Consider the following 24,548-nt stretch of genomic DNA (forward strand, 5'->3'; position numbering starts at 1 on the left):
ACCAACACTGTACAATTTTGCGTGTCTGATAAATCTGGTGTCCAGCTGAAGGCAGAAGGGAGAAATATGGACAATACTTACACTAGTGGAGGGTTGATATCGTAGACCATTGAATGGTGGTATTCATATTCATCTAATTATAGCGGATTGACTGGCCGGCGTCTTTGCACTGGCAGTGATTTCCAGCCATCAAGTTTTTCGCAATGCCTTCATTGTGCTGCGCATCAAATTTCCAATCCCAACACTTCCCGTCGCATCTAGCCAATCGAGCATCCTTACTCTATATTCCTGCCATGGGATCTTGATACCCCCCTCCTTCTCCAAAGCACTCAGTGCTTTTTGAGTCACGGGTCTCTTCAGTCGTGGCTGGTCTTCGCTGACGCTATTCTGCTCTTCTATATCGGCAAAGCAAGCGGCGGACATGTTGCACAATGCAACGTGGTGACTAAGGGAGGACGCCGACGCTACATTGTACCAAAATGCCGCCTCGGGATCGCTTTCTTTCGACACATCGTTCACCTCTCGAATGTATCTTGCCAGTGCGTTGGTAGTGGGACTCGGCATCAAGCAGCCCAGCGCATTTGGATCCTCCAAGTTGAACCCACGGTTTCGCCAAACAAGGTTGCAAATGTCCATGATATAGCCATTGAACTGACCCACGAGCTGTGTAGGGTATAGTGAATCGGTAGATGTCGGGGTTTGGAGTACCTTAGACGTCAAGGAGGCTTCAAAAGCTGCCTTGTAGTTGGCAAGGACCGAGCTGAAGATGGAAATCACCGAGCCGATTGGTGTTAAAACAAGGGAGTAGACAGTAGGAGCCAGAGGAATGGTAAGGCGAATGCTACCGTTCTGAGCCGCATGAGAAAAGAGTTCGCCTAGGACGCAATAAAGCTCGAGAACCGACAATGTGCTTGGTTTTGAGTTCTCCGTTTCGGTGCTATGGGGCTGTTGCAGTGTTGCTGAGCATTCCAGTACCGTTAGTGCCAAAAGCTCCGCATGTGAAATAAGACGAGCTAGAGGCTTTGCTTCCTCCAGAGTGAAGGGTTGTGCTCTCAGATTGACACCCCATTGGCGAATTAAAGAGGTGTAAAAATCAAGCAAATTGTTCTGCGATGGAGGCGCATGTCGGACCGCCAATTCCAACCGTGATAAGAACTCAGCTCGTATGGTCTCGTACTCGTTCATTGGAATATACTCCAGGAGGGCAAATATTTGCTCCCTGTGGTCTCTACCGTTCCAGAAACGCAGATATATCTTCAAGAACGAAATGATCATCGGAGGCATATCCTACGCCGCTGCTTAGTGGCCAGTTCGGAGATCTTCATGAGCAGTAGAACATACCTTTGTGTATCGTACATACTCGACCAAGAGGCTCAATACGTAGCCTAGGGATTCGTTCTCATCATCTTCACCATCCTGGGCACTCTCCATTTTGTCGACCAAAAAGGCTTTCAGCCAATCGTCCAACCGACGGACTGCAGCTTCCGGCTGGGCCAAATAAAGGTATTTTTGGGCCATGTTATCTCCAAGGGTGGAAATTATCTGATTAGGCAGCTCGATTTTGTCCAACTTCTCAACAAAGTGGCCAACATCCCGCAATTCCTCCAAAGACGTGTGATTGTACGATACCCGAGATGTCTGCATAGCGGGGACGACCACCTCCAATTTGCTCCTCTTCGTCAATCCACGGTGGACTGCCTGGAATGTTGAAGGCTGAAATGCCTGCGTTCTTTCTAAATTAGTATCATGGAGGTGCCTTGCATGGCCAGACCACTCGGGGTCTGGGTGCTTGAAAAATAGCGCCTTGCTGCCAGACACGCCCAGATCTCCCACAATAACATCGGGGTAATAGTTCTTGAATGTCTTCAGTAGCGTAACTAGCTCTTTCTCGTCTCCACCAGAATTGGCGACCAGTTCCATAAGGGACTGAACTCTGAAAGGTCTCACATGTTTCCGTCTGGTGATGAGAGAAAGCAAATGACACAACGGTTTACGCAGACTTATCATGTCAAGATAATTGAACAGCACCGCATAAAGCTTTGCTAAATGAGCCTTCTCATCGAGGAAGTCATAAACCAGAATGAGCCATCGCAACAGCAAAGCCTGCGTTGCAGGGGCGGGTTTGGTCTTGCTGGGACCAAGACAGCACACAACCTGCGTGACTATTTTGGACGGCACTCGCTCTGAAGGGTACAGATTCTTGATCAGAGTGGTGGTTGTGCCTTGATCCAGTTGACTTCTGGCCGTGAGGACCTTGACCAAACGCTCAAGCGTCACCGAAGGGATGCCGCTCTCGTAGGCGTGAGAAGCGATGATTTTGCCCAGCTCGCCGGCATCTGTGTACCGTTGCTTGGAAGGCACAAACGCAACTGTCCAGCGTCAGTCAAGAGGTGACTAGTGGTCTCTTCAATCCATAAACTGTCTTACCTGCCTCAAGATGCCTAACTGCATCTTGCAAGCTCTGAGGCTGATGCTCTATGGTTAAAATGTCAACAATTTCGCTGTTCAGTAATTGGAATGGTCTACAAACCTGTATCTGGTTCGGATGACATTTGGAATTATACGCGACGCGGTCCCCAAGGTCCCGCACCCGCTGTAGGTCTCGGCGATGTAAATCGAGGCGCCCTTTAGATGGTTCGGATCCTAGTTACACGCGCCGCCCGTCGCGTTGTTTTGCCTGAGCTACCCGGTTTAAGCCGTACAGATGCCGAGGCTCTGAATTGAGAGATGCCCCAAAAGAAAATTAGAACAAAATTGTGATGTCCAATAAACAAGATTACACAAAACGGATTAAAGGATTGGATGTTGTTCGTTTCCCGCGCAACTCGGTCGGTCGATGCGATGGTGAAGATGAAAGCGACCGTCGCGGGAAGTGCCAAGTTCAAATTCGGTTCGATGCCAACTGGACTCGGCCTCAAACTTACCCCAGATCCATTAGAGAATGTGGATTGTAAGAGACAAATTACAAGAAACACGCTGCTCCTGTTTCATTTATGTGTCATAACTGGTCTTTATACTACATAATATATCTTTCTAAAAGCCAAGTATCTGTCATACCACTCGAGTCGGGATAGACCCAGCGATCGAATAGCATTCTGCGGCGGCCACAACTGAGAAACAAAAAGCTAGCAAGAACTTCACAAAGCCACACAAGTCACCAAGAACCATGACACTGACAAATTACTTTCTCTTCCGAGTGGACTTGGAACTCTCCTTTCCGGATGCCCGAGCGGACGCCTCTGGCTTGGGTGGCTCCTCCGGTTTAGCATTCACCTCCTCCTCAACGTCACTGTCACCTCCCTGGCCAAATTCATTGACACGCTTGTAGTCCACCTTGTACTTCCAGCCCTGGTAAAGCCAGACGAAGAAAATGATATCGTCCCGGAAGGTGGCAAGTCGATGAAGCCACGGCATCTTGACCGTGAAGGCGAAGAGATCGTCGATGAAAGTGTTGAGGAATTTATAAGTCAACGCTTTTCCTGGCATATGAGCAACAGACTAAGTGAAAGTTAGTTAGATCCATTCGCCAACACTGCCGCGGGATGCGCTCACCTTCAGTCGGTAGTTAATATACAGACTCGGCACCATCATCAGAAAACCGTACGCATAGACGCTGCCGACCAGAGTCTCGATGACGTAGGAGTACCACGACTTATGCGTGTTGTAAATCAAGCTGTACGCAGCGTACGCAGCCAGGAGAGGTACGGCGAGGATGTAAAGCCAGCGGAAGGCGATCTCATCGTACTCTTTGGTCTTCTGCTCCGTATCGCTAAGCTTGTGCTTGTCTTCGAAGACCACAACGTACGGCAGGAAGGAAAAGAAGGAGTTGGTTGGTGGCGGCCGGAGGCGCACATCCACCGTCTTCGTGATTTTCCACGCTTCCAGAAGAATACCAAAACCTTGACTAGCGAGGATCATCCACGAGGTGTTCTCGCTGTTATCCATGAGATAGAGGAAGATAACCGCTTGCATGAAAACATTAGCCAAGATGGTCCGGACAGACGTTCCAACGACATCTTTCTTCTTGCGCCAGTGAGACTGTTATGTGTGCACACTCGTTAGCCATATCAAGAGTGGGGTTTGCATGGATCAGTAAAGCTTACGATATCATTTTTGAAGGCCAGAGTTTCAAACACCATATGCAGAATAGTGACCACGCCGGTGGTGCCCAGCAAGTAGATGTTGGTGTTGAGCAAAACCTCCTTGATCATCTCAAATTCACTTCCGTCGCCACCTCCCGGGGTGGAAGCACCATAGGCAGCTTGACGAGCAGTCTGCTTCGCGCTGTCGTCGACGCTAGCCATCATACTGAATTTCCAATTCTGGAGGTTGTTGAGGGTGATGCGCAAGGGAACGGTGTCGACGGTGGAGTTGAGCTCCATCATGTGGCTTCGAAGCTGCCAGAAGGTGTTCAGGAAAACGATGGGGTAATACCATCCATTTTTACCGGAGATATCTCTTGCACCAGTAGCCTCAAGCTGCAGGTGTTGCCGGACAGCGGGGTGCACCTGACGATACTTCTGAACTCCGGAGTCGGGAATAAAGGACACAGTAAAATTCGGGTGGTAGTAGGATGCGGTGGAAACATCGGGCGTAGTATCCTCCTCCTCCTCCTCCTTCTCTTCGCTGCCGGTCAAGAGGTTCTTGAGCTTCTTCGCCTTCTTCTTGGGGAGGTACTGGTTGAGCGGACGGAAGAAGTGAATGGCCTTGTCGGTGCTGTAGTCCTTAGCGGAAGGGTCCAGCTGCTGTCCGGAAAGGCCGAGGAAGAAGTGCGCAAACAGAGTTCCGTTTTGCTGAGCTTCCTTGGGGACTTTGATGATGGTGTCAATTTCCCTCGTGTCGCTGTAATTCCCAATAGTGAAGTTCTTCTCCGAGAGCACTAGGGTGCTCGACCGCTGTGACTTGTGCGTGGGGACAAACACCGAGGGCGAAACGTAGATGTTCATATCCAAGGGACTATCGACAGGCCATATCGGGGCAATCGAGTCGGGGATAGGGCTGTAGTTCTCGATTTCGCTCCTAGCTGGACGAGTACTGAAATCGGTAACGCCACCAGGTTTTCCACCGGCGTCAGTGCTCTGCTGCTTTCCACCCAGAAATTGACTAGCAAGGGCCTGGATCAGCAGGAAGAAAGCCAGGCCCTGGAGGGCCCCCCTGAAACCGGACTGTAAAAGCAGCCAAAGTCAGTCAGTCAGCGCGACAAATATTTACAGACAATGGTAAACAGTATACATACGCTTTGGGGCTCATCCCTGCGCTCCTGTTGTTCAGGCATGATAGGAAGCTCTGCGTGTTGAAACCCGATCCCTGCGACAAGGTGAGGACAATGGGGGAGGGAGGGAAGAGAAGCGAAAGAGAAGGCGAAAGAAAGTGCTTTCAAAGGGACGGGGGCAAGAAAAAGGCCAGACTTGCGCCCGCGCTGGTCCCGAAGCGGGATGGATTGGGAGCTTAGCGGGTCACGTCTTCTTATCGCCCGGGCGGAACGACCCTGCAGTATCTCCAGCTCTCTCCGGATTTCCATCCGCCCATCCCGCGTTAGACTAACACTGACACTCCGACTTCCGAGTCTACTGTTAACTTGTTAAGTCTACCCTCTTTATGGTCGCTACGCTATGGACACATCGGGCGCTTGATATGCGAATGCTGTCGATCTAATGGCAGAGAATCTCCCCTCCCCCGATTACTCCCGGCCCCAGTTTCCTGCCCACAATGAACCCCGGGTATGGATGATCACGGCCGGAGATTCGCCCATTGGGATCTCCGTTACCCGCCAGATTTTGATGCATGGCGACTGCGCGCTTGTTGGACTGGCCCACACCAACCTGGACCGGGATGAATGTCGCCGAGACGAATTCGATGCCTTCCTGGCGGAGATCGAGAGCCATCGTGAGGAGGGATGGACACAACGATTCAAGTCGGTTCCGTTGGACATAAGGTGCGACTGTGTTTGTCGGTTTTGGTGGGAAGACCACTGTTAAAACTGCAGTGTCAAGGGCTCACGTGTATTTCATGCAGAGTGGTGGGTGAATGCCAGGCAGCGGTTGCCGAGGCTGTTGCAACATTCGGCAAGATTGACATCCTTCTCGGTTGTACAAGCCAAGGTATGAGGTTTCTTCCCTTCAGTTGGTCGAATTGTCTATTGACTTGGTGCGAAGCCCTGGTTGGGACTGTAGAGGAGCTGGCGGCCTCCCAGCAAACTCTCAATCTAGTCCGGGACCAGTTCGAGATCAATTATTTCGGGCCCCTCAATATCATCAAGGCGGCGCTTCCTCATATGAGAAGACAGATGTCGGGGCATGTAATGATTATCTCTGGGATAAGTAAGGCATCAGCTAGCTGTTGAACAACGAGATTGTTATCTGACCAAAACCAGCGGCTCATATCGGAACACCGGGACTGGGGATGTACTGCGCAGCTGGCTGGGCGCTCGAGGGCTTTTGTGATGTGAGCATACCGTCCAAACAGTGTCACCCTGTTACTGACAAATTCTCCAGAGCCTTGCATATGAGATAGCGCCTTTCAACGTTAAGCTCACGATCATGCAATGCAGTATTGAGATTGGCATCCTCACAAACTTGGTAACCAGCGTACCCCCCATCGTCCCTGCATACTCTCCTCGCGCCAACCACGCGCCGCTATTCCGTGGGATCCTTAATCGACTTGTTCCCCGCCTCCCGCATACCCAGAATGGAGTGGACGAGTCTCGAAATCCCGGCCGAACCACTTCTGCCGAAGACGGGCCTTTCTCGGGCCCAGAGGTTCTATCGACGTATCCTCCACTCAGTCCCGCGCATATGGAGATCTTGGTCGCGGAGACAGTCTACGCAATCACTGCCATAGGAGGGCATGAAAATCCACCATCCCGTCACATCGTTGGGCAAGAAGGCGTTGCGAGTGTCAAGGAAAAGCTGAAAACCGTCAGCGAGGAACTAGAGGACTTCATCCAGTCCAGTTTTGCCGTCGATTATGCTGCGGATGAGGATCAAAATCGAGTCAAGGATGACAGTATAGGTGGTATTGGTCGGTCCCAACTGCCTTAATAGCGGCACTATAATTGTGTCACTCATTGGCACCTGGCGTGCCGCGACTGACGCCTGCACGTCGGAGCCGCCGAAGGGCGAGATGCCGAGACGCCTCGCACTCAAAGCGACGAGGGCGTGCAGGGTTCTATTGACGACTTCCATTGACAGGCCCGTGTGCCAAAGTCGATGTGAGCCGCTTGGTGCAGCGCCAGGATAATATGAAGCAGTTGGAGGGCGATTCAGAGGACAGACGGAGTGAGGACTTGGAGAGCTCCATCAGGGAGCTAATATTCGAGTATCATGCAATCTTCGTCATCATCATTGTGTCTATATGTATGTTCAATTAATGTATGATGTTAAAGTAGCTTGGGGCTATTGCGCTGCATGAGTGTACACTACCGAGTTTCCGTCTCTGAACCCATTGAATGTGTGTAGCGTTAAAATAGAATTAGGGATTGCCTCGATTGCTTAGGCAGTGATGGATGAAACCCAGATGGCCCGCAGACAGTTATTCGCATACTTGGGTGGCTGATCTGTTCTTGGAACTCACGAGGATTAGGACCCCAGATATGCACCGTATATCTTGAGCTAAGAGGCCCCGCTCAGATGGATCCCACACACTCCTAAGGAAGCAACTTCCCTGTTAGACAGAACGAGCAGGCACCATCACCTGCAGGTTTAGCTCTGGGAAATCGAGGCTTGCATCAATCCAATCACTCTATCAGGTACTGCTTCATTACATAACACTGGATATTTGGGGGTACGAACATGGTCTCTATCAACCGAAAGCCGGGTAGGTGTATAGACATAGTCTAACAGGGTGCCGAATAATTAGCACCCGTGGACCTTTCCCAATCAATCTATCTATCGATATTATCGATATTCTATTGAGCGGTTGGAGTCTGACTATTTGAATATCCGGCTATGTAGGCACCTGCCCCATTCACTTAAAGGAGTAATATAGAATTTTAGTTGGTTTCCTATCTAGCTGGTAAGTCCTTTCTCTATGTTCTCTGTGCTTGCAGGTCAGAGTCTTCGGATATTGATAGCCAACTAGTAATCCGAAATGGAGGGACGCAGTTGTTCTGTAAGTTTCTATGACTGTTCTGGGCTATTTCCTGGAAGAAACACCTCAGCTTCGCGTGTGAACGAGCCTTGCTAGAGGGGGTATTGAAAACAAAGGATCGAAAAGAAAAGAAACGAAGAAAAATTCCACTGGCAAACCCCCAAAAAAAAAACCCCCCAAGTCATGCCGTGGCCTAGTGAGTTCTCATAAACCAAGCTTGTCTGACCTCCCATAGACTACCCATATCTTGATTGTCCCGATAAGAACGAAATTCCTTCCAAGCGTTGCCATGAGGCATTTTTGTAATGCGGCCATCGAGCTCCACGATCTTGATAACAAGTGGATTGAGCGAAGTAATACCCGATACTGTTACAACGTCGCTTTCTTCAAAGGTGTTCGAAGGAGCAGGTCCTGCCTGCTCGCCCGGTCCAGATGTATTGGCTGGATGTGCCGAATCAGCCACAGCTTGATCATCATTCTTCGTCTCTGTACAGCTTGTGTTCGTTTCGTCGACTAGCGTAGCGGTCGTGTTTTCTTCGGCGGGCTGGCAGTCATTACTCTCCGGTGTGGTATCTGAATTCTGGTATCCAGTGTTTGAAGGTGCTTCTTGGTCACGAACCACAGGTGTTTCAGCCTTCTCGGCGTTCTGTGGCCGTCCTCGGCGCCGTTTCTGAACTGGAGCTTCCGCATCGAACGGGCCAGCGTCCGATTTACGTTTCTTAGACAAACCCATATCTATCGCTCCGTTTTCATTGGAAGGTACTTCTTCGTTCGTTGGCTGAGCCTGGTATGGTTCAGCCCCATCTGGTTTTAGTGTCGCAGATTCTGGCTGAGGGTTCGGTTTCTGAGCCTTGTCTGCTTCAGCCTCATCGGGTTTTGGTGTAGTAGGTTCTGGCTGACTGTTCGTTTCCGATTGTTTCGCATCTCCATTGCTATGGGAGAGGAACACGCGTTGACCAGAGGGGATGGTAAATGACAACCGGGGGCCATCAATTGATACTATCTATAGAAACATTTAGAGCAAGACCAGGGAGGACGGGTGAAATGGTGAAGCTGAACATACCTTGACTTCTTTTTCCAGCAATATTTTATTTGCGCCTTGACCAACACATCGTGTGTATTTCCAAACATCACCTTCACGGATAACCCCTTGCTCCGTCAGCGTTTGTAGTTTAACTTGGGCGCTTTGCCCTGCTGCCAGGTTCCGGTCGAAGGTCTGTTTCTGTCCCCAGAACTCCTCGTACTCTCGTTCTTTGAATTTGTCGAATTTACCCGCCGCTCGCTGCGCCGACGCTTCCTCGGCCTGGCGCAACCATTCCGGATCGTAGCGACCGCTTTCGAGATCGAGCTGAAATTGACGGATCCCGTCGCGCCAATTATTCGAATACCGCAAAAAGGTCTCCGGTAAAGGGGGTATCTTGGCATCCGGGTCATCCTCAGACGGATGAGGGTTCGGGTGTGCATCTTCGGGCAGTAAGCTCAGGATTTCTTTCTTCTCCGATTCCTCGAGATACTCCCAAGCTTCGGGGCGGGAAAGCAATTTCTACAGCCGCAAGCATGTTAGTGAATTAATCCCAGCTGGAGTTGGTCTGTAATGAGATCAATGCGACCCCAGTAGCGTGACACACTTACCACAAGATCCAAATTAACGAGCGGCGACTTGGAGCTCGTCATCAACCGTTCCTCCTCCCACGGATCTTTGGCGGACCGTCTTGGATTCCGCTTCGGTCTGGTATTCGTAGCTGACATCGCCGAGCTGGACTCGTTCGGGGCCGTCGTTTTGGCTGCATTAGCAGATTTAGAGGTCCGGCTCCTAGGACGGGATCATGATTAGTTTGTTGTTCGTGTTTTCGAGGGCAAACGATGCTCTTCAAGAGGATTCCAGGCTCGGGGGTGCCTTTGGCCGCGACGTACCTTGTCGCCGACGGCTTCGTATTGCCGGCACCGACCGCCTTGCGCTTGCGGGCCATGGTTCCCCGTCAATCTGGACAAGTAAAGGAGGTCAATCTGCACCGCGACAGCTGAACTACAGCCTGTGGGATACACGAGAGACGTGGAAACTCGGTAGGGTGAAAGGACAGCTCCAGCACGATGGTTAAATCAACTCAGATTGCCAGGCTCGATGGTAAGATTGCGCAAGTGAGAATCGAAGAGGTAGGAAAGCAGTGACAGTTGCTGATCGATGGTTGGAGTAGGCCTGATGTTGGCTGCGTCTGTGGACGATGAGCAGGTAAGGTTTTCCCTTTTTCTTCCATTCACTTCAGACCTTCATCGTCACTGGTACACTAATTCCCGGTTTCTCATGCAGGCTGAGGTTGAACTCTCCGAGATCAAGGGCCAGGCGAAGATGATCTTCCGGCGGTTGAGTCGCAATGCAGCGCCTCAGGCGAGCATTGAATCGGGCCAGTACAATCTACAGTGAGTCTTTCTTCATTATCTGCCCTTGCGGCCTTGCGGGGGATAGTGAATGCAATGGTCTGACCTATTGACGAAACTAGCTACCTAATCCAAGATGATATCTGCTTCCTGTGCATATGCGATCGCTCCTATCCGCGCAAGCTGGCCTTCACTTATCTCGCCGACCTCGCAACCGAATTCACCACGACATACTCCCCCGCGCAATACCAGTCTCCCAACCTGCGACCGTATGCCTTCGTTGAGTTCGACACTTTCATCCAGCGCACCAAGAAGCTCTACCAGGATAGTCGGGCCTCGCAGAACCTCGACCGGCTCAACGACGAACTCCGTGACGTGACCAAAGTGATGACGAAGAACATCGAGGATCTTCTGTACCGAGGCGATAGCTTGGAGAGGATGGGCGAGTTATCGGGGCGTTTGCGCGAAGACAGCAAGAAATACAGGAAAGCCGCGGTCCGCATCAACTGGGAGTTGGTGCTTAAACAGGTGAGTTCCTTTTGTCGCATCCTAAAATGACCAGCCGGGAAACCGCCACTCTGACATGCTATAGTATGGCCCATTTGCCGGGGTCGGCCTTATTTTCATATTCCTTCTCTGGTGGCGCTTCTTCTAGTTCTCTCGCGAAGCAGTTGCTTCTGGATACCCACTCGTCTGAATGTACACATAATTTCTCCGGTGGCTGCAGGACACCACTTTTTCCTTGCTCAAGCCTTTTGAGCTTTTTAAAACAATTGATGATCGATGAAGTGGCTGAAGACAGCCCACGGAACGCAAACAATGCTGGGGTAGGCGAGTCGAGGCGATAGATGTTGACATTCGTAGCGTGCTTGGTCGATTGCCGCGTGCGGAAAGTCTAGGCCGTAGTTTGTTGGGCATGGCACGACATACGGAGTAGATCAGGTCAAGCTGCCCCTTCTTCGCATCATGTAGCCGTGTATAGCCAGGTTGCTGCCACATACAAGAGGCAAGTCGTCTCGCGATAAAGAACAATCACTTCAACATAGCTCCCCATTTAGAGAATCTAAATCTCATCCTCTTCTTCATCAAAATCGTCCTCCTCTCCCATGTCGTATAGAATACGTCCACCCTCACCAGGACCGTCACCCTTCTGCGCATCAAAGTACGGCAGAACAACCCCCTCTCTATCCCTCTTCTGTTTATCGGTGAGACGCAATTCAAACGTCGATTCCGGCTCCTCTTCACCAGCTCCAGTATCAGGTTCCTCAGGAGGACGATACAACGGGTGGTCATCAAGAAGCGTAACAATCTCCTTGACTTGCGATGGCGGGTACTGAGAGGCAGGCGGCAGGTAATACCACTCCAACACGCCACGGCCGCTTTTCCGCCGATGTTCCATCTCCAAAACGACGCCCTCCGCTGACCCATTCCCGGTGTGCTTGTCCACTTTGCCGACAAGAACTCCGTCCTGCTCTTCTTCGAGTCCGAAAAAGGGCGCTGCCAGACTGCGGTCCCGGGCGGCTTTCTGGGTGAGAATGTGCGAGAATGAGTGGAGTCGGATGACGGTCGTTGCGAGGTAGGTCAATATGGGAAACGGGGATGGCGAGTAGGGCGAGGAGTTAGGATGGCTTGGGACATCCTGGTGGAAGGTCACGACGAGAGAAGACTCGACCTTGGGTGTTGAGGGGCTTGGGGGCATCAGAAATGAGCTCAGGAAGGTCGAGAGATGGAATTGCGCATCGGTTCGGCGGGAGTGGATAAGAGGGTTGATCGAGTCGATTATGATGAGGCGACCTCCTTAGTATTAGCTCGATTTGACAGATGACATTTAGTAGATATAGTAGACCAGGAACATACGGCGCGAGGGGCTGGAGGAAGCCGCATGATGAACCGAGCTGACTTCCTTGGCGATATCCGCCGGTTTCTTTCCTCGGGCAGAGATAAATGCATCCACTCCCCGGGGCGCCTTTAGTGATTCAAAGGCAATGTATGTGACATGAGCTTTGGATATCTGCCTTAGGCGTTAGTCGAAATTATACATGCTCATCCGATCAAACAATGTCTTGGCCTGGTGTGCATTTCCGGAGATCCAAGCATTCCAGTGTGGGCACAATAAAGATATATATGAGGTCGAGATTCCACCATAATGTTTACATCAGAAAATGTGCAACTTACCGTGGCGCGTCGAATGTATTCCTTAAGTAAAGGAGTGGCGGGCTGTTCTAGAGAGTCCAAGAGTAGGGTGAGGGGTGACGCAGTATCTCTAAGATTAAGGAGCTTAGAGATGAGAAGCAAATTATGCGTTTGTCGATGAGATAGATTTGAGGGGGCCATGTCTCCAGAATTAGACAATCGCCGAATCTTTTGATGGGTCGCAGGGGAGGTAAATGTCAGAAGGGTATCTGCGGGGTCATTGCGGTCATGGAGGAGTCGGAAAGTGCGGACAGAAAAGATTTCCTCGGGGTCGCCGATCTTTACCGAAGCCAGATTTGGCCCGAGGCTCAGCGGGACGGCCCGCGGTCTTGCCTCGAGAAATGCCCCACAGATGCGAAAATTCCCTGAGATCCGACCCTGCATGACATTTACAGATCTTCAAGTACTAACCATGTGGTTTGCTTGTAGAAGCTTAAAGAAAGAGTTATTGCAGTGAAATTTGAGGCACAAATGTGAATACCAATTAATTGGTTCTAAAATAGAAGTAGTAAGACTAAAATGTTACAGAGTAAAATGTAAATATGTGAACATTGAGAGTCTTTGCACTGTAGGGCAGTACCCCATAGTGTATTGATGGCCAGAAGTGGTTGTAAATCATACCAGACTTGGTCCAGGACTATGGTACAGGTAGTGTATGGGGCATGCGATCTAAGAAATTTGCAAAAAGAAGTAGGGACATGGCGGTTCGGGGCGGGAAGGTTAGTGCAGGAAAAAAAGGATCCCCCGAACCAGAATCGAACTGGTGACTTTTCGGTTACAATCATCTATTACAGCCGAACGCCATGAACCAACTAGACCATCGGGGGTTATTACAAGGGCGCTTGTCACAGTTTGGTACATGTTCCCAATGGCAGCCTCATAAAAACTTCCCGATTGTTGCCTGAACCCTCAGGCAGTTTACGCCTCGGTAGCTGATTAAGCCAGGCACACAAAGTTTCTTCGACTACTGTCATTAGTGTTGTTTGTTCCTCACACTTAGAATTCAACATATTTCTCGCCTACGAGCTTGCTACGTAGTTGGAGAATGGTTGTAGCACTCTAGCCAAATTTTTGCGCATTTTCTAATATGTCCGTAGCTTATAGCCGTTAAAGTTAGGTGCACTTCAAACTACCAACCAGAGCCTTTAGTTCATGCTTTGGGGAGAGCCACTTAAAAGACCAGAATTCCAAGTGAATAGCCTGGAATGCTCTATATAGTGAGTGGTTCTTGTGGTTATCATTCTTACCTCCTGAAGCCAGGGAGCTTCCCTGTGCGGAGGAACGTTCCTCCGGAACGTTCTGGTTAGTTAGTATAGGATCAAGGGATCCTCCGCGGTAGGCATCCAGGAACATTCCTAGGTATCCTGCAAGCATTCCTGCCTGAGGCAAAGCCCCAGGCAGTATATAGAGCCCCTGGATCCTCCCTCCTAGGGAGCCTTTCCTCCCTATGGGAAAATTCCTTGACTACGAGTCATAAACAAACTTGTCTTTTACTAAGCTCCTTTGTAGACTGTCACAATCATCACTCGCTTGCTAAATAATCGGCCATCGGATCTGTCGTAGTGACATACAGTAGGTTGTGGTGTTTACGGCTATAATATGAGTAATTATTGGTTGTATCTACAAGATTACTATTACAGAGTATGACCCAGAATAATCAGCAAAAAGGTAAAAAGGTATCCCCCGAACCAGAATCGAACTGGTGACTTTTCGGTTACAATCATCTATTACAGCCGAACGCCATGAACCAACTAGACCATCGGGGGTTATTGATGGGGCGACTCCTGTGAAATACATATATATTCAAAAGCCCTGAAAACCACCACTTTCTTCGTCCATCTTTACGTCATGGGTACTAACGTAATCGGTAAGCGAGTCGGCCACCTTGGCCGGCTTGGCGGGTCAGCGTATACCTATATGATTCTTACACCAAAAATGAAGCTTTTCATATCTAAATTAAACTGTTTAGAAGCCCGGGGTAGGGCTGGAATCGAATATCGAATAGTCGAATATTCGAAAATAGTAGTAATTTCGAATACGAATAATCTATGAATTCCAGCTGACTAATATCTTTTCAAATAAAATTACTCTATTCGAAAATTTAGCACGTGCCCACCACCAAGCTGTGACGAACTGACCAAGAACCACTATATAGAGTGATGCGCGTACCAAGTCGTTGACTTGGTATTCTGGTCTTTTTAGTAGCTCAGTCGGTAACGACCTACTAAGACGGTCTTGGCGGGTAGAAGCGCACCTACCCACTGCCAAGCCCGTAACACAAGCCGTCTCATTGTTTCTCTATTGCTACAACCCTTCTCCAACTACGTAGCAAGCTCGTAGGCGAGAAATATGTTGAATTCTAAGCGTGAGGAAGAAACAACACTAATTACAGTAGTTAGTCGAAGAAGTTTTGTTTAACTACATGGGCCATGGCCTAGTCAGCCGCTGAGGCGTTGTCTGCCTGAGAGTTCAGGCAACAACACTGTAGCTCGCTCAGGCTTCTAGCGATGGTTGTCACATCTATGCAGGGAGTGTCTTCGTAAGCCCAACAAATCCCTCCCACTATTGAAGACCCTCTCTACTATAGGTTCTGGGCTTTCTTTTGGCTTGTTTAAACGAGGTCTTTTGAAGATATGGTCTTCTGTAGGCACTTCATCGTCGCTTCCATCATTCAAGAGATGATAGTCTATCCTCTGAGATCGCTGAAGTCGTCTCGGAAGGTAAGGAGAGGCATCATCCGTTGTAGGTAACGAATAAATACCCCCGTTAGTCATTGCGATAAGATATAGAAGCTTGAATATCTCATATTACCGTGTCAGAAAGATGCAACAGGATATTTAGGTAAACAACGAGTATGCGACGGAACTACACTTAGTCGCGCGGGATTTATTTGGGGCGTCAACCAATCATTTCATGCGCTCGAAATTCTGCCAAGAACTTCGAATATTTTTCGAAAATTCGAATAAGACGATATAAAGATCTTTTCGAATACGAACAGGGAAAATCCCCATTCGATTCCAGCCCTAGCCTGGGGTTAGATGGTTTGATTCGGGCATCTTGTACGTATATGTCCGACAACATGACACCGACTACACCGCGGCGGCGCCCGCCGACGTGGCTGACTATCCAGAGGTCCTGTATCACTAGCTGCTTCCTCCGCAGCCTGCGCGTTGGCGAAGGCCTCACGGGCTTCCTGAACTGTGTAGCCATCCAGACCATGCATCTGGTGTTGATTGCGCTGCTGCGTTCTTTTTCGTCGTTCAACAGTCTCACGAAGTTGAAGGTTTTCATGCTCTAAGAGAACTGCCCGATTTAAGGCTATCTCTGCTCCCTTAAAGATGTATGATAACGCTGTTTGCATGGGTGAAGCCGGAGAATCTGCTTGTTGAAGTAACTGACAGATTGTTGACTCATGTTTCTTGAATTGCTTCAAATTTAAAGGCGGTTTAGTAATAGTTGAAGTAGTTCCTTGGCTGCTTCGCCGGCTCTCCTCTCTGTAGAAGGTGAGTTATCTAGAACCTTTGCCGGGTCAAAAGGAACAATTCCGGAGGCTTTGAAAACACTCTGGATATTGGCCTTCTTAAAGGCTTGGACGTGGGCTTCTAAATAGATATCAAGAAAGTCAACTTTATCGATATGATGATATCCTGTTCGTACAAGCCTTTCAATAAGATTGCTGTAGGCCCTTTTAAATGGTGAAAGGCAGGCTATATCCAACGGTTGACAGATGAGAGGAATTGGCGGGTATGCAGATCGGTATAATATCATATTGACGACATATATTATCAAATTGAGGTATTAAATGGGAGTCATGTCCGTCAAGGAATAAGAGGCTATGTTGGCCTGTTCTCCGGTCCTTAATATAAGGAATAAAGTGTTCCGTGAGCCAGTGTTCACCGATTTTTATTAAATCTGCATTTCTGATAGAGCCTACCGTTATTCAATGAAACAGCAAGAGTGGACGCCTTGAATGGAAGCATGTGGAGGTCAAGCAGCAATTCCACCCACACTAATAATATAGAGGATCTGGTTATGCAGATCCAAAAAAACAAGTAGGTTACATGGTACAAATGTCCATTCGTTTTAAGTACGTACGACCACAGGGTGTGGAGAACAGGGCTTCCCGTCCGCTCAGCCGTACTTAAGCCACACGCCGGCAGGTTAGTAGTTGGGTGGGTGACCACCAGCGAATCCCTGCTGTTGTACGTTTTTTTGTTTTTGTTAATTTTTATGCTTTAGACAAAACCAAGCCCGGCTTGCTTTCTGTCTCTGTTTTGAAATATGCCGGTAACACCCATCCAGCGGCATTAATACACTCAATTGAAGTTATTCATTTCCGATTTCCAGGCTGTATAAGAAAGGGCCTTCCCTCACAGGATGAACGTGTCACTACCTTAGCAGTGGCTACCAGGCCTATGGCGAAGCCTGTTTCATCAAAATTGTAGATATCTTCATCAGCAATCCCGTACATAGCGATAGCGGCTTGTACGCGTTAAACCAGGCTTGTATAACCTCAGGATCCTCACACTTCGCCCGCTTATAGCTAATCTGACGAGAAAACTGACTTTTCAAGGAATCATGCCGGGAAATGAAGTTATATACCCATTTCTCTCCGACAGAGCCTGTTGCATCTTGGGAACGCTTTCGGATCAAGATTGACGCCATATCACGGACCTGGAACTGTCTCGGCGGCGCGCCGCGTTGATCCAACAAGATAATCCATTTAACAAGTGATTCCTCCTCCAACGGAGTCAATTTATGCGAATTAGCGCGTGTTTCCTTGCGAAAAGTAATACCATTTAAGCGATCTTGAAGTGTTGAGTGAGGAACTTGAAAAACACGAGCTGCTTCACGAATTGACTTGGTTTGACACTTCTGAATAGTATCAACTGCTAAGGAGAGTCTTCCCTCTTGTTCCACCAAAATTTTTGATGATTTAGGCATTTTTGATAGTGATATGGATGTTTGGATAGTCTTATTTTTAAAGAGGGGGTAATTCTTGTTGGGATGGCTGACTCGCTTACCGATTACGTTAGGCGTTTACGGGGAAAAATTGTGTACAGATACTCAAACATTTTGATGCTTTATACCACGGTCTATCTATCTAACAATATTCTGCTGTTCGTTCACAGCTCGTCATGCCCGGTCTGCTTGCTTGCGGGGAGATCGGGCATCGACATCATCTTCACCACCATACTAGTCCAACCAGTGAAATGCTGCGTCCGCTGCCCTTGTCCAGTCTCAGGGTTGTACTGTTCCCAGGCAAATCCCGTTTCCTTCCACTCTCTGAAGACGTTCTCGACCACGTTCTTCCGCAGGTTAGAATACAGCTCACGAGCTTGCTCCTGGTGAGGACCAGCATTGGTTGCAATGTCCTAGTTTGAAAGGGTTAGAGTCGACCAACGTCATTTTGGAAAATTCACAACTCACATATAGGTTCTTGAAGACCAAATAGTTGATGTTGACCCAAATAGGGCTTCTCCAGTAGTTTTCTGCCGTTCCGTAGAATTCGTCCTTCTTACTCAAGCTGCGGATTCCATAATCACTCCAGAGCGCCTCCGGGTCGCCAATCAAGTCCAGGATGGCCTTGAGTCGAGGGCTGTCCGGGCCGATCATGCCAGTAAGGAAGGGGAAAAGGGAGATGTATCCTTTGTGGCACACGTGAACGCTTTCCTCAAACTCATCGATAGTGGCGTCGCAGTATGTCTGCGCTTCCTCATCCCAGTGAAGGTCGTCGATGTTTCGTTCGATGGCCGTTTCGTATACCTTGAACTCCTCGGCGTCCTCGGTTTCGCCCAGGGTCTCCGCGATCCGACGGAGAGCGCGTGTCATCATGCCCATCCAGCTGATCAGATCAACGTGGAGCTCGCCTGGGTGCGGAGGCTGGGCACGAGGGTAGTCGTCCAGTCCGGACGTAAGGATATGCTGGATAGAGCGACCCCGCCAGCGGTAGGCCTCCTTAGACGAGAATGCCTCTCGGTCATAGGAACTGACTTCTCCTCTCTGGGTGTTCCTGTACCAGGCATAGTGTTTCTTGAGGAGAGGGTAGATTGAGCGAATATATGCCTCACCCAATTCGGGATGCTGGGTGTAGACTGATCCAAGATTTTCGGTAAGGTCTTCCTGGGACCTATCCACCGAAACGTTCTTGTTTGCCACCAGCTGATCAATGAATGCCTCTAGTATGATGAAGAGGGTCGGAGGGTTGGCGTAGTGGGGGTATTGGACGGTAAACTCGGGCGGAACCTTACTGCGGGCCTCGGAGCCCAGGATCTGCTCTCGAGCAATCCAGCCGTCCTCATCCATCAGATTGAGCCAACTCTTGACAATCTCGAGTCTTTGGATGCAAGTCAGTACTGGTAATCAATGCATGAGAGATAATGGAATTGGAGAGGTACGCACGCCAGATCGGTGTCCCATTCAAGAACGGGGATCAAGTGAAATCCTTCATCCCAGAGGAAACCCCTGGGGAAGAACGGCCGAGAAGGAACGCTGGTAAAGAGCTGCTTTGGCCCCTCAAGCACAGCATGGGCTCTGGCCCTCGCTTCTGCCGTCTCCTCCCAGAAGCCCTCATTTTCCTCATCATACTCTGGAGCTGCCGAACGGTCAACAACATCCGTTCCGTAAAAGTAGCCTATGCCACCGACAAGGTTGGAGAGCATTGACTTGGAAAACTCGGAGTACTGCTTAGAGTTGAAGGGAGCCTGCGGGGGAAGAATCTTTTCAAATCGATCAGCGAAAGACAGCGAAGCGCTTGCAATCTCTTCAGTCAGTTTCTCGGCTAGAGAGCATTAGGGGTCAGTAGGTGCTGTAGAAGTATAAATTGCAATCCAGGGACAACTCACATGTCACAGGCTGGGGCGAAGAGCCGGAAGAGAAAAGAATGTCGAACTGGTGGATGTAAGTAACTTCCTTCTACGCCGACCACGGTACATACCTCGAACTCGCCCTTGAACACCTTCTGAACGAGATGAATGTTTCCGTCACCTGGTATGTTTTTGATGGAGAAAACTTGAGACGGCGGAGGAGGGTTATCTGGTCCATATTTCTGGATGATTTCATTGACTTCGCCTTTCATCTGCGAGAACAGGATAACTATACAATAAGTTAGTAAAACATTTAACGCTGCCAACTGGACTGTAATAAGAGAACCCTTTGTTTGCCAGACATGCTCCGCTTGGATGGTCGAACTAGAGACCAAGGTACGATCCAATGGCTTATCCTCGTAACTTGGGTGATCGTGCTCGGGGTGTTCGTTGGTGTCCGGGCCCGCAGTCACATCGATTGAAAAGTCACCGAGATCAGGCGTGTTTCCAGAAAGTCTCACATCACCTTCGAATCCCCGGGGGTCCTCGGATTCAGTGGTGACAGCCAAGTCGCCGATACCCTCCAGAGACGAATAGAAGATAATGGTTGTAGGTTGATCGGGAGGGGCATCTTCGCGAGGCACTCCCTTCACACGGGCAGCCCAGCTGCCTCCGTGCTCTCCACCGGGGACTTTAACGAAATCAATTGTCAGGTCCAATGAGTTTCCGGCGTCGTGGATCGTTTGGCGGCCGCCCTTCCGGATATCGTATTCGTCCCAGCCGTAGCCGGCCATTCCTTCATTTTGTTCACAGGTATGCCTGAAGTCTTCAATGCGGTCAGTCAATTGAACGAATTGGAGGATGATCTTTCAGGATAAAGCAGCAATTGAAAGGCATGGTGAACTGTATAGCTGGACACATACTCCCTTGGGCAGTAGCGAAATCATCCACCTTCGCCCACAGCAATCCGGCAGATATGCTGTCCGGGATTCGAGGACGCACTCCGAAGTAGAGGTTCGGCTTATAGGGACCCCATAGCAGAGACTGGTTGTTGGCTCTTGCGGCTTCTTTGGCTAGGATGGACTCATCGCCGGTCGCTGTTTGGCCGGCAAAAGCCGCACCCGCCCAGGACAATGGGAGTAAGAGAGAGTAGAAATTGAAGCGAGTCATATTTAAATCAGAAACATGAAGAAAAGTATGAGAGCCTCGAAAATCGAGGGGTGACCATAGAGAGCGACTGAACGCAGTTTAGCCTTTTCTCCGATGGATGGATGTTAGTGGTTTGTTATCTATCTGGCATGACCGACGGGAGAGCTTGATCGCTCCGCATATGACGTGGTCCAAGCTCCCGAGCATACAGTTCTGCCTAAGAATACAAAATCATTCTCATAATATAAGATCAACATGCGCTTTAATCATCATGCTGTATTCGTTCTTAGAATATATACACTAATCTAGTCTCTAAAAGTAATTTCTAGGGTCAAGAGACGAAATCTTGGCGCTCTTGGCCTGTCCATCAAAGACAAACTCGCTAATGACCTTGCCAGTACCAGGCGCATTTTGAATACCCCAGCAGGTATGGCCTGCAGCGAGATACAATCCCTTGGTCCCAGCATGACCGACTAACGGACCTCCGCGCGCGGCCGCGACGTTGGGTAAGTAGCAAGCTTGACGCGCGCAAATCTGGCCGTCGCGTAGCTCATCTGAGACGCTACCAACCTGATTGATGATATCCTGGCATCGCGCTTCGTCGACTTCAACGTCTGCTGTGGTCGCAGGGAGTGGCACGACGTGGTCACCCTCTCCACATGCGTATACCGTCTCATCAGGGCGAGCGTAGATCTCCGGTTGCGCAACAGTCGGGCGCGAGGGTTTCGATGGGTCGAAGTTGGCGGGTATCTCGATGTTCGTGAACAAAGTATATCCACTAACTGGTCTCGTGGGTCGAATGACCACACTGTGGGCTCGCGTCGCCGAGATAGGGGCGTTTGGCAAGACCGATCTTGTCCAAGGGCCAGCAGCAATAACGACGTCCGTGGCAGGAATAGTACGCGCTTCGCCCGATCCCTTGTCTGTGTAGGAAACCGACTCAACGGCATCCCCTGAATAACCGATGCCTGATACGGATCCGAACGTGATGTTTGCGCCTTTCTCTTCGGCGAGTTTCGCAATGGAGGTGGTGAAGAGGTAGGGGTGGACTTGGGCAGTTTCTCCGGGATCACTCATGCTCTCGTAGCCTCGCAGTAGTTCTGGCTCGATCCAATCAAGATCCTGTGGGACTCTTGCCTTCTTCAGCTTCGCTAGGGCATCTGCGCTTCGCTTCTGTAGAGATACTGAGCTGCCAGCCTCTCCACCCGTTGCCTCTTTCTTTTCGTTCAGCGAGCGGCCCCTTGCGATCAGTTGCCCGCAATTGACCTCTCTATAGCCCCATCTATCCTTTCCACCGTGCTCCTTGGCCAGTTCCGTGTGCAGTTTGTAGCTCAACGGCACGATGTTGCTTGGGTATGCCCATTGCGCCAAAAGGCCACCGGCCTTACCAGACGCACCTCCCGCAATCTCGGAGGCTTCGATGAGCGTTACTGAGTGACGCAATGGGTCGAATGACGGGTGTCTTGTTATATAATATGCCGAGCAGCACCCAATGATACCGCCACCTTAAACAGACCTGTCAGCTTGGAGGGCTCAACGGGCGGGGTAAATTGCCATGAAGGGCTTGAAATTCTTACCGACGATGACAATGTCACGACGCTCGTTTGTAGACGACATTCTGTGGTATCGAGCGATGCTAGATCCTAGAGCTCGTACTGAAGCCACGGTGACGAGTGTTGGAAGAAGTCTGGGTTATTCCAGGAACTACGGCGGCGTGGGGAAGCAACCTTTTATGAGCCCATACGTCACTGCCAGTCATGTGCCGCGCCGGAAGCTCAGTAACTTAATAAGTAATTAAATCATCGGAAGGTGAAGATGAAACCAGGTTTCCTAATTTTGATTTGTACAAGGATAAGAATAAGATCTCCTGTAATTCGCTAGATAACCCAGGTGCCCCGTGAAGTGCAAAAGAACCAGCTCCGTAAATGCATATGAACCGCACCAGAATTAGACCATGATAGATGCGCCCCCGTCAGAAAGAGGGTACAGGAATAAAAGAGAAGCAAAAAGAAGTAAAAGCAACAAGATGGCAAGAAGAGTGAGAAAAATGTAGATTTGGTATATTGCAAGGTGCAGTTTTTCTTTCACATGCGTGAAGGGCTGAGTGGTCGGTTGAATCCTCCTATACGGTTCATGTACTGGCGGTATTCTGTCTTTTTCTCCTTTCGCACGCCATAGACATTGTTTCCAGGAACCTTCGTGTTTTTTGTACTTCGAAATTTGCTGAACCCCATGCTCCTGCGCATCATCTCGTCGACATCGTCCTCTGCGACAGGGTCGTCGGTGTCTATATCCATTCCATCTCGGGGCCGGCTTGTTAACTTGGGGTCTGGTGCACCGTTGGCTTGGTTGCGATGATCTCTGCGGTCATTTCTGCGGTCGCCTCTGGGGGCTCGCACTGGCGGTGTCCTGGACCTATCTCTGTTGCCATTGCGGCCGGGCGATCGAGAGCGATCTCGATATCTGTCGCCTTTTGTTGGGTAACCTTCGCAGCTTGTTAATGATTGAACCAACGGAATATTGCGATATAAATCCGTACCTCGTCTTTCATGGTGTCTGTCGCGACTGACGCTCCTTCTGTCTCTAGGCCCACGCTCGTCCCTGTCCCTCTCCTTTCGGTCGCGATCACGGTCCCGACGGTCCCTAGACCAACTCCTGTCGCGCCTCCGATCTCTCCGGTCTCTCGAGCGTGAGCGATATCTTCTGTCGTCGCGAGGACCGTCACGCCGTCCATCCTCCTTTGAATGTGTTTCACGCCTTGGACTCCTGTCGAAGTCTGACTCTGCTTCATCCGGGCGGCCCTCTTCGTCATTCATGTCCCACATAGTCGAGCTGTCCACCCGACGGGCGCGTTTCGCCGGTGGCTCTGTCATCTTTACCGGTGAAGTGTTATGATCTTGTGAAGTTTTCGGACCTTTGTGACTGAAAGATTCGGTGCGAGGAGTTGAATGGAAGTTCGGTGACACCGCCTAGGGAAATGGGTGGGGAGGCAATATAGCGCAATAATGGAGATAACGCGGTATTTAATTTAATTCCATGTCATTAAGAGGTCGTCTTCGACTTGTTCAGGGGTATCAATTATTTGGAAATGAGGGGAGTCTGTGGCAGACTGCAAAAGAGATACCGCGGATTTACGGTTGTCGAAACCTGTCGATTGCGCAGTGTATCCCAATCGGGTTAGATATCCAATGGGGCTTGGCATTATGGTGCCTAGTATCGAGGTGGCTGATGACTCGCTTCAGTTTGCCCTCGCATTACCGGATATTGGTGAATTGTAATCCCAACTCCTGGTATGGACTAACCTGGATAATATCACGCTTTACTATAGCGGAACGGGGTTGAGATGAATAGTTTCAGGCATAAGTGGTGGTTATAATATTTATGAAGACCTTTTATTGATATCTAGATCGGGACTCTCATGTGAGTTTGGGGCTCGGTGTAACTACTATGATAGAATTTCGGCAATGTGTTGATGCTTGGTGGTCTATGCTACCTTGGGTGTACATGGAATAAAGCAGATCACTCTGGGGACCACACAGTAGAAGTGGAAAACCATTTGCAACCGTTACACTGTAGATATATATTAGATTGAGTACTCTACTGGAAAATCCCAGGTGTTGTACATTTCCCAAGTGCAACATGTGCCTATCAACAAAAAGACAAGAGGATGGGGCACACTAGGCTTGAGAGATAAAGCCTATATAGGGGATTTAGATAATCATAAGTAAATTATCACAAAATTAAAATGTATTTGTTACAGAGTAGTGGCCATGGCCGCCATGCAATTAATAATAACTACGTACCTCTGCGATGCATCGTTTGTGAACCATGAAACATTAATTTTGGCTTAGTAACAACTAATCCCCCGATGGTCTAGTTGGTTCATGGCGTTCGGCTGTAATAGATGATTGTAACCGAAAAGTCACCAGTTCGATT

General features: G+C 49.6%; 9 protein-coding genes across 9 annotated transcripts; 2 read left to right on the forward strand and 7 right to left on the reverse strand.

Moving 5' to 3' along the window:
* Nucleotides 1-189: 189 nt before the first annotated feature.
* Nucleotides 190-2,552, reverse strand: KD926_001578 (Mis6 domain protein; the record flags this gene model as incomplete). The annotated part of the gene is made up of 4 exons (XM_053105143.1): nucleotides 190-1,287; nucleotides 1,342-2,369; nucleotides 2,428-2,475; nucleotides 2,531-2,552. 4 exons carry the CDS (start codon nucleotides 2,550-2,552, stop codon nucleotides 190-192), a joined length of 2,196 nt encoding a protein of 731 aa, XP_052951664.1.
* Nucleotides 2,553-3,180: 628 nt separating this feature from the next.
* Nucleotides 3,181-5,275, reverse strand: KD926_001579 (CLPTM1 family protein; the record flags this gene model as incomplete). Its single annotated transcript, XM_053105144.1, has 4 exons — nucleotides 3,181-3,498; nucleotides 3,553-4,038; nucleotides 4,104-5,165; nucleotides 5,237-5,275. 4 exons carry the CDS (start codon nucleotides 5,273-5,275, stop codon nucleotides 3,181-3,183), a joined length of 1,905 nt encoding a protein of 634 aa, XP_052951665.1.
* Nucleotides 5,276-5,654: 379 nt separating this feature from the next.
* On the forward strand, nucleotides 5,655-7,040 carry KD926_001580 (short chain dehydrogenase/reductase family protein; the record flags this gene model as incomplete). Its single annotated transcript, XM_053105145.1, has 5 exons — nucleotides 5,655-5,935; nucleotides 6,016-6,101; nucleotides 6,156-6,320; nucleotides 6,374-6,444; nucleotides 6,495-7,040. The coding sequence occupies 5 exons, from the start codon at nucleotides 5,655-5,657 to the stop codon at nucleotides 7,038-7,040; spliced, it is 1,149 nt and encodes a 382-aa protein (XP_052951666.1).
* Nucleotides 7,041-8,281: 1,241 nt separating this feature from the next.
* KD926_001581 (uncharacterized protein) lies at nucleotides 8,282-10,058 on the reverse strand (the record flags this gene model as incomplete). The annotated part of the gene is made up of 4 exons (XM_053105146.1): nucleotides 8,282-9,091; nucleotides 9,152-9,631; nucleotides 9,721-9,901; nucleotides 10,003-10,058. The coding sequence occupies 4 exons, from the start codon at nucleotides 10,056-10,058 to the stop codon at nucleotides 8,282-8,284; spliced, it is 1,527 nt and encodes a 508-aa protein (XP_052951667.1).
* Nucleotides 10,059-10,179: 121 nt separating this feature from the next.
* KD926_001582 (SNAP receptor SEC22) lies at nucleotides 10,180-11,119 on the forward strand (the record flags this gene model as incomplete). Its single annotated transcript, XM_053105148.1, has 5 exons — nucleotides 10,180-10,213; nucleotides 10,284-10,318; nucleotides 10,397-10,506; nucleotides 10,587-10,992; nucleotides 11,057-11,119. 5 exons carry the CDS (start codon nucleotides 10,180-10,182, stop codon nucleotides 11,117-11,119), a joined length of 648 nt encoding a protein of 215 aa, XP_052951668.1.
* A 408-nt stretch (nucleotides 11,120-11,527) lies between these two features.
* KD926_001583 (Elongator subunit IKI1) lies at nucleotides 11,528-13,041 on the reverse strand (the record flags this gene model as incomplete). Its single annotated transcript, XM_053105149.1, has 3 exons — nucleotides 11,528-12,261; nucleotides 12,322-12,475; nucleotides 12,640-13,041. 3 exons carry the CDS (start codon nucleotides 13,039-13,041, stop codon nucleotides 11,528-11,530), a joined length of 1,290 nt encoding a protein of 429 aa, XP_052951669.1.
* A 4,742-nt stretch (nucleotides 13,042-17,783) lies between these two features.
* cwh41 (mannosyl-oligosaccharide glucosidase) lies at nucleotides 17,784-20,633 on the reverse strand (the record flags this gene model as incomplete). The annotated part of the gene is made up of 6 exons (XM_053105150.1): nucleotides 17,784-18,032; nucleotides 18,088-18,994; nucleotides 19,060-19,438; nucleotides 19,503-19,548; nucleotides 19,595-20,289; nucleotides 20,387-20,633. 6 exons carry the CDS (start codon nucleotides 20,631-20,633, stop codon nucleotides 17,784-17,786), a joined length of 2,523 nt encoding a protein of 840 aa, XP_052951670.1.
* A 291-nt stretch (nucleotides 20,634-20,924) lies between these two features.
* On the reverse strand, nucleotides 20,925-22,229 carry KD926_001585 (NAD(P)/FAD-dependent oxidoreductase; the record flags this gene model as incomplete). The annotated part of the gene is made up of 2 exons (XM_053105151.1): nucleotides 20,925-22,117; nucleotides 22,190-22,229. 2 exons carry the CDS (start codon nucleotides 22,227-22,229, stop codon nucleotides 20,925-20,927), a joined length of 1,233 nt encoding a protein of 410 aa, XP_052951671.1.
* Nucleotides 22,230-22,696: 467 nt separating this feature from the next.
* KD926_001586 (SNUT3/LISCH7 family protein) lies at nucleotides 22,697-23,485 on the reverse strand (the record flags this gene model as incomplete). Its single annotated transcript, XM_053105152.1, has 2 exons — nucleotides 22,697-23,097; nucleotides 23,152-23,485. The coding sequence occupies 2 exons, from the start codon at nucleotides 23,483-23,485 to the stop codon at nucleotides 22,697-22,699; spliced, it is 735 nt and encodes a 244-aa protein (XP_052951672.1).
* Nucleotides 23,486-24,548: the final 1,063 nt, after the last annotated feature.

This window comes from Aspergillus affinis (assembly GCF_023601865.1).
Source record: "Aspergillus affinis strain CMG 70 chromosome Unknown NODE_130_length_101050_cov_86_990641, whole genome shotgun sequence".
NCBI lineage: Eukaryota > Fungi > Ascomycota > Eurotiomycetes > Eurotiales > Aspergillaceae > Aspergillus > Aspergillus affinis.